Consider the following 14,308-nt stretch of genomic DNA (forward strand, 5'->3'; position numbering starts at 1 on the left):
CTTCTACTCCACTACATCTCAGAGGCTAATATTGTACTTTTACTCCACTACAATTATATGAAAACGTTAGTTTCTAGTTACTTTGTAGATTTGTATTGTTATTACAAAACATACATTAACCATTTCAGCCCTATACATTTTGGCCATTTGAAAATAGCCGATCTACAAGCTCACAATGCGTCGTGATGCGACCCATTGTAACATTGAGATGTTAGTAAAGTAAAAAACACTGTACTTAAGTACAGTACTTGAGTAAATGTACTCAGTTACTTTCCACCGCACTGCTTAAGGCTTGCCAGCGTGTCAGCAGCATTGAACAGTTTTTATGTATTTATCTTTTTGTATGAACCACAGGAGAGAATAGTTTTGGTTTGGAGCTGTGTGCCATAATCCATTGAGACCGGATACGCATCTGTGTAATTTATTTTATTTGGGCTACTTAAAAAATAGCAGATATACAAGCTCATAGCGCGGCACCGAGTGCCGCGTTATGAGCTTGTAGATCTGCTTTTTTTGAAAAATCGTGGCCTACAAACCTCTGTAATGTAGACCTCTGCAGGCTGAACTACTGACTAGTAACACAATTAACTATAATGAAGGTGGCTAGCAACAAACTTAACTCTAATGAAGGTGGCTAGTATCAAACTTTACGGAGCTTTCCTGTTGTCCTCACCTTTAACGTTAACTTTAACAAAGTATGTGACTATGTTACAAATGTAACATGCAGAAAAGATTACACTGTGAATATTTAGAGTAGACATATCTTTTATTTGCATGACACAAAAACATATAGGCTATATTTGTCATCATTTCTTTTTCAAAACGTGTGCCATGGAAATGGACACATTTTGCCAAGGACATGTTTGTCCTTGTACGGACACATTGACGATCCCTGGTAGGATTATGTGCAGTGCCAATTATCACCCTCCCCGACCGGCTTCACTCACCCGGCCAATTGTGTTCCTATAGACGCTCAACAAAGCCGAATGCACCAAGGTCGATTTAGACCCGCAAAATGCAGACGATATACCACTGCGCCACACAAGCGCTTTAAAAAACAAGACAAAACAACAACAAAAAAACAACACATTTAAATGTTCTGGGCAAAAGTACAGCTCAGAAGGATGAAAATAACAAAACGAAAAAAATAAAATTGTTCCGTGCTGGCTGCAGCAAAACAAACACATGATTTCACTTCATGTTTTGAAGTTAAAACATTTTGAAAAGTATTTTCTAAAATCTTTGTGTCCTGAGGTTGTATTGAAAAATGTCATGTTTCCTGAAAAGGCCACTGTGCGTCCATGTGTGTCCTTGAGCAAGGCATTACACCTGTCATTGCTCTTTTACATAGTAGCCCTGAAGTAGCTCTGGATGATCATGTCATACACAATTTAAAAGTTAGATATAATGATCCAACTTCCATGTGTCCACCTTAAGTACATCAGTACAGTTTTACTTCAACCCAAGATGTTCAGAGAGGAATGGGTCGATTTCACAGAGACACGATATCATGCTTAAACTTGCAGGGTTTCCTTTGTTCCTCACTGTATCGATGATATAACTTGCCCTCTCATGTTTCCCCTGCATGTTATTGGCCATATCCTGATCAGCATCATGTATCACGCTCTCCTCTAAAAGTTTGTCCTGGAGCATTTTGAGAGTGCCAACTGAAACACTTTTGAGGAAGCTACTCCGTACAGACGACAGTCTGGCTTTTGCTGAACCGCTCAGTGTGCGCTGAACTGGTTGTTCTTTTAGATCCGAAGCTGAAAGGTTTACATAGAATTCCAATGGACATTCCATTGCAGAGGTGCAGTCATTTAGAAACAGCGTAACACCTTCAGACCTAAGCCTTCCCTTAAAAATCACGGTAAATGTTGCCATGTAGTTTCCTTTGGATGACTCTACAAATCTTGCCCTACTTGGTCGAATTGTTTCGGAATCTCGAGGTGACATGGAGAGCATGTATTCTTTCTCTGGGATTAGTTCACAGCCACAGGAAGGGATTTCAATGAAAATCTCTCCTCTGTGACTGCTCCTCCTTTCATCCTGCACTTCCCTCAGCACAACATTCTTAGGTAGCAGCAACACTTTCAGAGTTGAACTGGGATGATCATCAATCGGTGGTGTATAAAATGCTAAAAACAATGCATTGATTTTGTTTTTTTGTTTTGGAGACAAAAAAATTAACCTGCACAAACATATTAAACCTGCAGATAAACCTGCAACTAAACCTGCATATAAACCAGGTTTATATGCAGATAAACCTCCAGTTAAACCTCCAGTTAAACCTCCAGTTAAACCTGCAGATAAACATGCAGGTAAACCTGCAGATAAACCTGCGATTAAGGTTTCGGAGAGAATTTCTTTAAGGAGACCAAATTTTGAAAATTCAGTTACATTTATGATAACATGAGTTTTTGTGATCGCATGGGGTTTGATCAGCTCAAAGCTATCATCATCCTTCACATGGAGAACCGACAAGGATTTGCCTCCACCCATGGAGAGGATCTCACAATGTGGAAGGTGCAACTGACACACAGACCCCTGAGAACCTTTGATGTCAAACAGTGGTCCTGCTGTGGTCTTGTCAAGCTGAGATGGAAGCCTGTGGTCCCAGGGGACAGTCCTATAAGTCACATCTCCCTCTGTCTTCATCTTAAACACCAGGTTGGTCACGTTGCATTGGAACAGTCCTGCTTGGGTGCAGTGGAAGCTGTAGCTTTCCTTCTTTTCCACAACAATGATATCAGGTGTAATTTTCGATTCTCCTATCCCCAAACCACTGAAGCGTGAACTGAGACCCGTTTCAGCTTTGGGATGTAGAGAGGACCGTGACGGTATAACAGTCTCACCATGAATAGTTCCCTGAAAACAGAGAAAAAGTGTACTAATATATTCATGGATATTAAATAAATATAAATAAAGAGTAACAAAATAATGTTACAATTACAGTAGGCATTTAGCAGACACTCTTATCCAGAGTGAGGTAAACACATGCATAGAATGCAGAGAGACATTGTAGTGCGGTTGCCTCAGTATACTAGAATCACGGGTAAACCAAGAACCAGGTCGTCAAAAGTGGGGTCATCGTGAAAAATAAATTCACTGTTGTAAAAAGTACTTGAAAGCCATACTTAAGTAAAAGTAGATATTGTACTTGAAAGATACTCAAGTAAAAGTAAAAGTCACTGATAAGAAAATCACTTGTTTGTACTTTATGTAAGAACTATAGAGTGATTAGAGTTATTTGTGTACTCGCCAATATAGAGGAAAAACATGGAAAAGAACAGCCATATCACAATAGTACAATATCCAAAATCACAGACGATGTATCCAGTCTAATATCATGATATGGATATAATATTGATGCCCTGCCCATGCAGGGCATCATGCGATTACAAAAATAATTAAAGCTGCAAGCAGCGATGAACGGGCCCTCGGCGTTCTGTCCAAGATACAACCCTCTAAGGTTACAGGGCTTAAGCAATTTCAGCCTGTCCCTATTGGCCGTCTAAGTGTACCTAGCAAATTCGTACTCTGTAGCATGCTGCGAACTCGAGTTATGGCTGTTTAAAGGCCAGCCAATAGGAAGACAGAGGGGGCGGGGCTTCAGAAATGACAGCTCGTCCCTATCGGTGGACTATGTCCACATACCAAATTTGTACTCTGTAGCATGCTGCGAACTCGAGTTATGGCTGTTTAAAGGCCGGCCAATAGGAAGATAGAGGGGGCGGGGTGGTCTACTGTAAGTCCACATACCAAATTTGTACTCGGTAGCATGGTGCAAACTCGAGTTATGGCTGTTTAAAGGCCAGCCAATAGGAATACAGAGGGGGCGGGGCTTCAGCAATTACAGCTCGTCCCTATTGGTGGTCTAAGTCCACATACCAAATTTGTACTCTGTAGCATACTGCGAACTCGAGTTATGGCTGTTTAAAGGCCAGCCAATAGGAAGACAAAGGGGGTGGGGCTTCAGAAATTACAGATCGTTCCTATAGGGCATCGCAGTTCCCGCCCACTTCCTGGTTCCACTGCAAAATACTCAATGCATTTTTCCCATTGACATTTCCAAAAATATTTATATCAATTAATTTAAGCCTAGAATCGAGCTATCCAGGGTCCAGGGGCCTGTTCCTCAAAAGGTGAATAAACTAAGCCTGGACTTAAGCCAAATCCAGACTTGACAAAGTCGGGTCCATATAAGCCTCGTTTATTCCGTTCCTCGAAGCAAAGCCAGGCTGAAAAGGAGCGACTTTGTCGAGCTAGGCCTTGTCAAGCCAGGCTATGTCCAGCCAGGATAATGAAGCCAGGCTTCACGTATTTCTATAAAAGACCATGAAAGTCGATAGCAGAATCCTTGAACTTGACCAATCATGGAGTCCAAAACCAGAGCGGCGTTCCTCTCTGTGGCTGAACAGCAGCATTGCAGCAGCTCATGAAATCATACAAGGAAGTAAAATCTAAAATGTATTATAAGCGAGAACGCGACCGCAATAAATAGATCCAGGGAGAAAGCGTGGCAAAGTATTGCAAGCACACACAGAGTGTGTGTGTGTGTGTGTGTGTGTGTGTGTGTGTGTGTGTGTGTGTGTGTGTGTGTGTGTGTGTGTGTGTGTGTGTGTGTGCGCGCGCGACGGGACGGGACGGGACGGGACGGGACGGCAACGGGACGCACGGGACGGGACGCCGGGGGGGTTGACCGCGACTGGGGGCCGCGACGGGATGAGCGGGGGACAGGGGGACGGGGGGGACGGGGGGGGGCGAGACACGCAATAACCCCACATTTGCAAGACCACTTTGGTAGAGGTTTGGGTTGTGTAGTTACCTTGCCATCATGATGTAACTCCAAAGGTGGACAAGAAATAAAAAATAATTTCTCCATTGACTAGAAATTGATAATTTAAAATATGCTCCTCATTGACTTACATTCAGTGAAAAAAAAATCTGTTATATATTATCAAACATCTAACAACAATATGAACTATAGTGTTAACAGAGTGACAATGACATCCCATGAGTCATTGTGAAACAATTATGATTCATGGTCACACACTATTTCAGTAATATAATTAATTTGATTATATCTGATTGTATTTATTTCATTTTATTTGAATGCAAGGTCATTAAATGAGTCCATATTCAAACACATGTGTTGAATTAACTGTGGAAAAACTTGAAGAACAAGGCACTGGATTAAGTAAGCTTGGCTCTTAGCCTGCTCCTGACCAGGCTAACTTCACAGCTAAATTGCCATGGTAACTAAGGTAGGATTGCTTCAATTCTCTTTTGAGGAATCGGCTCATGGCTAAACTTAGCCCGGGTGAACTGGCTAAACTAATCTTCAAGCTAATTCAGCTTTTGAGGAACCGATTCAGCCCTAATCCTGGCTAAATTAAGCCAGGATAGGTGTTAAAGCCAGGCTTAAGCTTTAATTCTCTTTTGAGGAACAGGCCTCTGGTGAATCATGACCATAAAACGTTTGATTCTGTGAAAAAACTTTTTTGAAAACGGCAAAACAAAGGGTATTTATTAAATATAGTATATCATATAATTAAATATAAAATAAAAAAAATCACAGAAAAAAAATGTTTAATGGTCATGATTCACCAGGACCCTGGATGGCTTGATTCTAGGCTTAAATTAATTGATATCAATATTTTTGGAAATGTCAATGGGAAAAATGCATTGAGTATTTTGCAGTGGAACCCGGAAGTGGCCGCAACTGCGATGCCCTATTGGTGGTCTAAGTCCACATACCAAATTTGTACTCGGTAGCATGCTGCAAACTCGAGTTATGGCTGTTTAAAGGCCGGCCAATAGGAAGACAGAGGGACGGGGCTTAAGAAATTACAGCTAGTCCCTATTGGTGGTCTTAGTCCACATACCAAATTTGGACTCGGTAGCATGCTGCGAACCAAAGTTATAGCTGTTTAAAGGCCCGCCAATAGGAAGACAGAGGGGGCGGAGCTTCAGAAATTACAGCTCGTTCCTATTGGTGGTCTTAGTCCACATACCAAATTTGTACTCGGCAGGCTGCGAACCGAAGTTATGGCTGTTTAAAGCCCAGCCAATAGGAATTGTAGATCGGCTATTCTCACTTCCTGTTTGGCGTTGAAGTTTGACGCTTTGCCACGGTCACGCCGTTTTACGAAAACTCTAGCTTTTGATAACTTTTCATCGTTAACGTCTTTTGTGTACTCTGAGCGAATTTGAGGCGGAGCCGACAATCCGCCTAGGAGGAGTTTGTTAAAGTACAACGCGTGAAAATGGCGTGAAATGCACAAAAACGCCACTATCAATTAAAAATGGCCGACTTCCTGTTTGGTTTTGGTCATTGCTCCAAGAGACTTTTTCGTAAGTGGGGACATGATACAGGTGTGCATCGATTTTTATACATGTAGGTGAAACCGTGTTGTCGGGCTTGAAGCACAAAGTTTTGTAGTGGGCACTATTGAGCCATTAGGCCACGCCCACTTTTTAAAAACCTTTTGTATACGTAATTTTTCGCCACTGGTAATGTGTGTGCAATGTTGTGTAACTTTTGGAGTACGTATTGCCCCTCAAAAACGCGATTCATTTGTGCAAAGAATAATAATAATCATTGCAGTTTCAATAGGGCTTCGCACTACTGTGCAGTGCTCGGGCCCTAATAACACATTTAAACATATATACTACTGTAAATCATTTTTGCTGTCATGGCTGTGTCACTGTTATAGAGCTGCATGATTAAGGCAAAACTTATTATCCATATTAAATTATCATAATGTTTTTAATCTTTTTTTAACAAACAAAATCTTATATTAATCCAAAACATTTATTTTTATTTTGACTAAAAGCAAAAATAAATAAATAACGTTATCTCATTCAGACACATAGTAGTACATGTGTCTGCATTTTATTGTTTTCAAGGTGAGAAATGTACCTTATGTCACTCTAGTCTAGTAGTTTGTTGCTTGGTGTGGCTGATGATTTAGGCTACAATTGATCACAAGTCAACGTCTTTTGTTGCTGTTGGAAGCTGCATTAAAGACATTTCAGATGGCGCCTAGTAATTTATTTGGAACAAGAAGCAAACATGCAGGTAGGAGGGATGAGCGAGCGCTCACACACACACACACACACACACACACACACACACACACACACACACACACACACACACACACACACACACACACACACACACACACACACACACACACACACACACACACCATAACTATGGAATAGATAACCGCGACCGGACACATTTCAACTGCGAAGCCCGTTTTTCGATTTCACCAAATCTCAACCGTTTATTAGCGTTTTTGTGTAAAAGAATGTCGCCATGGTTACGGGGCTGCCCAGCTATGGGACGAACTGCCTCCCGGGTTGCCAGATCATGTGCGCATATCCCCCCCACAGATGCGTTGACCGGGTATGGATTAGTGTCTGCTATTTTCACTACTTTTGAGTGACACTCTTGTAGGATGAAATAAGGCATTAGTTTGCCGAAAATAGCCGATCTAAAAGCTCACAACGGGTTGCATTGTGATGCATTGTAAGCTTGTAGATCAGCTATTTTTTGTCGAAAGCTCACCTCAGAATAAGGACACTAGTGTTCATGTGGTTACCCTGGCATCCCTATTTTAGACCCATTTTGGAATATCTCTTTTATCGTTTTATGTTTTATGTCACTGAATGAGGGACGGTTAAATGTTATTAGTTTGGAACCGCTACATTGTAGTTCTTGTATTCATTAGACCATGTCAATAAATGTCATGGAGAGAATACTAGGTTCTTACTTTGCTGTTAGCTGACGTAGATCTATATCTCTCTATGTTCTGAGCATCAGTCACCAGGTCATTCATGTCCTCAGCTGGGTCTCCTGTTAACATGTCCTCTACGCTGCTCACCAACACACAGACAATGAAAGAGACAAAGTCAGACATCAGATTCAACTCATCATTAAATAAGTGATAATTGTTCAGCTGTCTGGGGTCTAGAAGATGGTGAGAACACATTGTATTGGTTCTGCTTTCTGTGTGATGAACACTCACAGGCCTGAGAAGCCTCGGACATAGTCGTCACGTTCCGCCTGTGCGCAGTCTTCTGCAGAGAGAGGGAGGGATTTGATGGAGCGCCATCTGAGAGAAATAATAAAAAAGATAAAAAATAATAGAAAAGAAAAAGAGACATAGAAAGAAGAGGGAGAAACAACGAGGAACACATATTATTATGATATTATGACATAATATTATATGATACAGTATATCTATAACTGTACAGGTGGAAACATGACGGTGGTGGTGATGTTTTTTTTATGTGGAAGCCCTTCATAGTGTAAACTAGACCCCCCTCCTCCTCCCACACACAAATATAATTCAAAATAAATACAAAATAATGATTATTCATATATATATATATATATATATATATACACACACACACACGCACGCACGCACGCACGCACGCACGCACGCACGCACGCACGCACGCACGCACGCACACGCACACGCACACACACACACACAGAGATTCTTCAGAATTGGGACAAATCATGTCCTACCAAAACATTTCGAATTATTATTTATTAATACACTCATTTTAAAAAGTTTGGTGAAAATATATTCTTAAAGGATTTATATGAATGACATAAGATTTATACAATGTTTTGGTCTGGTTTCCTTTTTCTTTTACATCTAAACTTGCAGTTGTAGTTTAGAAACCTTTGTCTAAGACATGGATTCACAACTTCAAGCTTTTTTTTTGTGTTAAAAAATCTAGTTTTCCACCAGATGGCGCTGTTCTCTATCACCTTAGTGACCATTTTCACCCTCAAGTCAAACAGATCCAGGAGATCACGTGATCATAAGATCCCCCCCCCCCCCCCCACCCCCCCACCCCCCATCCACTTCCTGTTTAGAGTTTTTGGGAAAACAACTATCTTGAGTTCTCTTTTTTTCCCTGCATTTTGGCGAGACATGCTATATTCAACAGCCTGTAAACAAGGGAAGGGGGGTCGCGGTGAGTTTTTTTCCCTCGCGGCAGCACAGTGAAACCCTCCGTGCTTAGCAACTGTCGGGCGATAGATCATACTGGATATAAATATTATGTGACCAGTTGAAAAGGTAATAAAAACTAAAATTGCTGGCAGTGGGCTAACGCAGCCAAAAATAAGTTTGGCAGTGAATGAGTTAATAGAACCTAAGCAACTTTGACAAATAAATTGTCAACTCACTACAACTGTGCTGTGGAATGAAAAAAAAAAAACATAGCATTGTGTCAACTCCATCAGACTCCGTCAGATATGCCATCTTATGGAGATGACACCAACAAAAAAAGAGCTGTTGGAGGTTGGCCCATTACAGTACATCTACAACAGATCTACAACTAATAATTAGTTTCAATTGTACTCTTAGTACATTTTGATATCAATACTTTATATTGCTTTGTTTTGCTACTTTAGTAAAACAAATCTGAGTACTTTTTCCACTACTAGTAATAATAATAGTAGTAGTAATTGTTGTGTAAACATATAGATATTGACAAATAAAATCAACCAACATTTTAAAGATCAAAGGTTTGGTATCACCTACATTTAAAAAAACACCATCATCATCATCATCATCATCATCATCCTCATAAATAATTCAGCTGATTGTGTCTATCAGTTGAGGTTCACACAGATCAGTGATACTTTGTGTTTTCAGGTCCAGGTTCACAACTGAAGTTCAAAGGTAAATCCTTTGAACTGTCACTGTTCATAGACATGCAGCTGGATAATCAGAGAAATATTGACCAAGAAAGAAAGAAAGAAAACAGACAGAGAGACAACGTTACCGTGTGGCTATGCTCTTCGTCACTTTGCAGCCTCTCCCTCTGCATCTTAAATCCTCAGCAGTGTTCCTGAACCAACAGCGTTGACATTGCCAGTCTTCATCATCAGTGGTTGGTTTTGCTCGTCTTTTCATCCTGGCAAACAGACACGAACAGTCCAGTTAGTTGTGAATTAAATCTGTGTTAATTCATGATTACTTATCGATACCTAAAAAATAAAATAAAATGAAAACATAATGTTTTCATTTGAATAATTTTCACTTATGAGATGACATTGTCATATTATAGTGTTGTGTATATTGTGGAGGATTCACATACTTTGTGTCTGAAGGTTCCGTAGTGAAGTCAGGAGGTTTTCCTTTAGACCGGTAACTCTTCACAGACATCCAGCTGGATGTTGGAGACTCTGGTCTGTCAGATCCCTCCTCCTCTCTCTCCACACACTGACTTTATTAAACCTGTCCAAGTTACAGTCAATGAAATACATCAGGAAACAGGATGCAGGGAAATAAGGGTTATGCTGAATGCATAATGCCCATTGAATGTTTGCTAAGTATTGAGGGCTTAATTTAAGTGGTTAAATGTCTGAAATACACATGAACATGGATCCAACATATTCATAGAAAAGATAAGGTGTAAACAAACAAACAAAAAACATTAATTAACTCAACACTGATGACAGTGCTGTCAACAAGTCTATGAAAATATCTATGAAATCTATGAAAAAGTTGAGTCTGCACAATCTGAATCAACACAAGCTACATGCTTGTAATTATAATGGTTTAATGTCCTGCTCTGACCTCTAAAAGAACCTCTGCCCCAACGTTTTCACAACCACCAATATATAACTTAACACAGCCGATCTACATGCTCACAAAGTGCCACAATGCGACACTTTGAAGATCGGCTGCGTTGTAAGTGTTTTTGTATGTAAGATATCACATGACCAAATGAATAATAATGTCTGTCTGTCTGTCTGTCTGTCTGTCTGTCTGTCTGTCTGTCTGCCTGCCTGCCTGCCTGCCTGCCTGCCTGCCTGTCTGCCTGCCTGCCTGCCTGCCTGCCTGCCTGCCTGTCTGTCTGTCTGTCTGTCTGTCTGTCTGTCTGTCTGTCTGTCTGTCTGTCTGTCTGTCTGTCTGTCTGTCTGCCTGCCTGCCTGCCTGCCTGCCTGCCTGCCTGCCTGCCTGCCTGCCTGCCTGCCTGCCTGCCTGTCTGTCTGCCTGCTCAAATCAGTGATTGGAATTAACAGCAAAACACATGAAGTATACCTCACTGTTTTCTGTAACATGGAGGAGGAATTACAAAGCCTGAGTGGCATAATAGCATACAAAGCCATCGGAATAATAAAAAAAAGGACTACAAATGTACGTGAGTGTTAAAAGAGGTCTGCCAATACCCTTTTAACAAATGACCCAAACACAAAAATAAGTTGCTACGAAATGTCTGTTGTGTATGTTCCCCCAAAGGCTGTCTTTTTCTTTTCTTTTTTTTTTTAAACACACATTTAAGCCATTGCTTTTTAGGGGAATAAAGTGCAAGTGCACCAGAAAAAAACTAAAACTATATTTTCTCCAAAATCACGCTATTTATTATTATTCTATGTCCCAGGCAGCAGCAGCAGCCGCCATTGACACATAATCAATCCGCTAATATAGGACTAACTCACAGAACTGGTTGCTACTATATATGTCTATGAAATTAATACCAAGGACCCCAACGGAAACAAGTCCGCAAGGACTTTTTTTTGTCGGACCTTTTAGACAAAAAGTATTATAAATGTAACTGTGTTGTTTTACATTCCTTTTGCCTAATACAAATTTCAATCAATCAATCAATCAATCAATCAATCAACCAACTGGTGAATAGTCAAAACTTTGCTCACTGATCACCATTTATCAAACATTATTTTCTCTTACAAATTCCACATGTTAGTTTGGCACTTTTTTTTTACAGGACCTAAACCTTTGGCGGTACGACTCCGGCACTAACTCATATGCCCGTATTAGGTATATGGTTTCCTTTACAACATCATACTGTAGACTAATAAGGTTGCACAATCATCCCAAACTTCTCCCACTAGTTTGCATTGCAATAATAGACTCCACATATTCTTAGGCCATGTCACTGTGGTTGCAATGCACTCAAAAGCGTCAAAATACGAATCAAGTTCTGTCTCTTTAAAATGTGGTACCATGGAAATATGCTTACTGATATAAAATGTCTCCGGAGAGCGTCCAGAAGCACTTGTCCTGGGCTGAGGGGCAGGCGACCTGTCGAGCTCTGTGGCGCTGATGCGGAGTTGCAACAGCTCAACCTCTTTTTTTTTCTTTTTTGAGTTCCACCTCTTGGAGGCGGAGTGCCAGCCCTAGACTCTGTGACCCCCCCCCCCCCCCCAGCAGTGATAAGAGCTATCAGCGGCTCTGTACTTTAGACATGATGTTATATAACAATCAGTAACAGTACCATTTAGTTAATTTTTTACAAAAAGTAAAAAATAAACTGGATGTAGGCCTATAATCTCACAGGAGCTAATCCTCAACTCAGCAGCAAAAATAAAACAATCTCACTGATATAATGACTCATTCCTATGAGTATTCTCCAGTGATTGTGGCATGCAGTTATATTTTCCACAAATAGTTCTTGGCCTAGAAAAATAGATCACCCATGAGCGGTAAACAGGGGTCATCACCATGCCAGCTTGTGACGGACATTAAGATCAATATTTATTTTTGTCAAGGACATACAAAATAACTGGTCTTTACCAGAAACCCAAATGACTAGCGCTAAATGTAAACTAATGGACTCGTAATGCAATGAGAATAAGTCAATAGTTTAAATGTATAATTATGAAAACAGTGTAATGCACATCAAACAATAATAAAAAACATTATTTATGATTAACATACTGATGATTGCACAATGGTTTGAATTGCAGTTCTAGTCTCAGTTCCCTGATTGCTGGAAATGTCTAAGCTGTCGAAATGTCGAAGCTACATGCTTGTAATTATAAGGCTTAATGTCCTGCTCTGACCTCTAAAAGTGTTGCCACACACGCGCACACACAGAGAGAGAGAGAGAGAGAGAGAGAGAGAGACAGACAGACAGACAGACAGACAGACAGACAGACAGACAGACAGACAGACAGACAGACAGACAGAATGTTAATACAATGTTTTTTAGAAAACTTAAAAATGATTAACATATCCATATGTTGTCTCATAGTGGCATATCTTTCACTGTGCTGTTGTTCTGTGTTGTTATGAGGGACGCGGGGGGAGGGGGGTGACGATTGTTTTACTTATTTTTTAAACTCCGACATCTACACTTCATGGAGTTGCTTGTAATTATAAGGTTTAATGTCCTGCTCTGACCTCTAAAAGTGTTGCCACACACGCACACACAGAGAGAGAGAGAGAGAGAGAGAGAGAGAGACAGAGAGACAGACAGACAGACAGACAGACAGACAGACAGACAGACAGACAGAATGTTAATACAATGTTTTTTAGAAAACTTAAAAATTATTAACATATCCATATGTTGTCTCATAGTGGCATCTGTGTTGTTATGAGGGACGCGGGGGGAGGGGGGTGACGATTGTTTTACTTATTTTTTTAAACTCCGACATCTACACTTCATGGAGTACATTTTTGTACCAATTTAAAGTCAGACATGTCTGAACAAACTATGCTCCTGCACCACTCCCTGACACACACACACACACAGAGAGAGAGAGAGAGAGAGAGAGAGAGAGAGAGAGAGAGAGAGAGAGAGAGAGAGAGAGAGAGAGAGAGAGAGAGAGAGAGAGAGACGTTGGTTTGTGACAACCCTGACCCTATTGAAATGCACCTAGATTCTGCCAAGACCTGCCCCTGCCTGCCTCTGATTACGCCCCTGCCTGCCTCTGATTGGGCAGACTGATAATATTAGCAAAGATGGAGGCACCCTGTGTTTTTAAACAAATCTTAATCTTATTACAGTGTTTTTATAAAACAAAATGATGAACATATCCATATGTTAATCCATTGTCATTGGTGATACAGGGGTCATCAACAGGGGGTCCTCAGAGTTACTACAGGATGGCTGCCAAATCGTTGTGATAGGATAGCATCCCTATTCTGAGGAGAACTTTAGCCAAAAATAGCAGATCTACAAGCTCACAACGCCTCGCAGCGATCGGCTATTAGGAGGTTTGGAGTAGAGGGGGAAAAGGTGAAAACATGGCAACAGAGGTCATCAAAAAAGTTAATCAAAGAACAAGATTTTAGGGCAGAATTTCCTCTTTTGTCGACACAAGTAGCCTACTCCCAGGACTCTTTCAGGAGCCCTCATTCAGACCCTCTTTGACTATGCGTGCACCTCCTCGTACTCCAACATCTCAGTGTCACTAAAGAATAAGCTTCAAACCTCCCAAAAATAAATGATTCCTCTACTTCTCGGCCTGAGGCCCATTATGACCCACCTTTTAACAACAAATTTTGCTAGGCTA

The 14,308-nt window shown here is 40.8% G+C and overlaps 1 protein-coding gene across 1 annotated transcript; it reads right to left on the bottom strand.

The window, feature by feature from the left end:
* Positions 1–799: 799 nt before the first annotated feature.
* On the bottom strand, positions 800–12,109 carry LOC311038485 (uncharacterized protein). Its single transcript, XM_084048041.1, has 6 exons — positions 12,031–12,109; positions 10,141–10,280; positions 9,826–9,957; positions 8,043–8,129; positions 7,788–7,890; positions 800–2,868 (listed from the first exon to the last, which is right to left on the bottom strand). Exons 2-6 carry the CDS (start codon positions 10,206–10,208, stop codon positions 1,453–1,455), a joined length of 1,806 nt encoding a protein of 601 aa, XP_083904167.1. The 5' UTR covers positions 10,209–10,280; positions 12,031–12,109; the 3' UTR covers positions 800–1,452.
* Positions 12,110–14,308: the final 2,199 nt, after the last annotated feature.

The sequence above is a fragment of the Gymnoscopelus microlampas genome, assembly GCF_963454915.1.
Source record: "Gymnoscopelus microlampas genome assembly, chromosome: 22".
Taxonomy (NCBI): domain Eukaryota; kingdom Metazoa; phylum Chordata; class Actinopteri; order Myctophiformes; family Myctophidae; genus Gymnoscopelus; species Gymnoscopelus microlampas.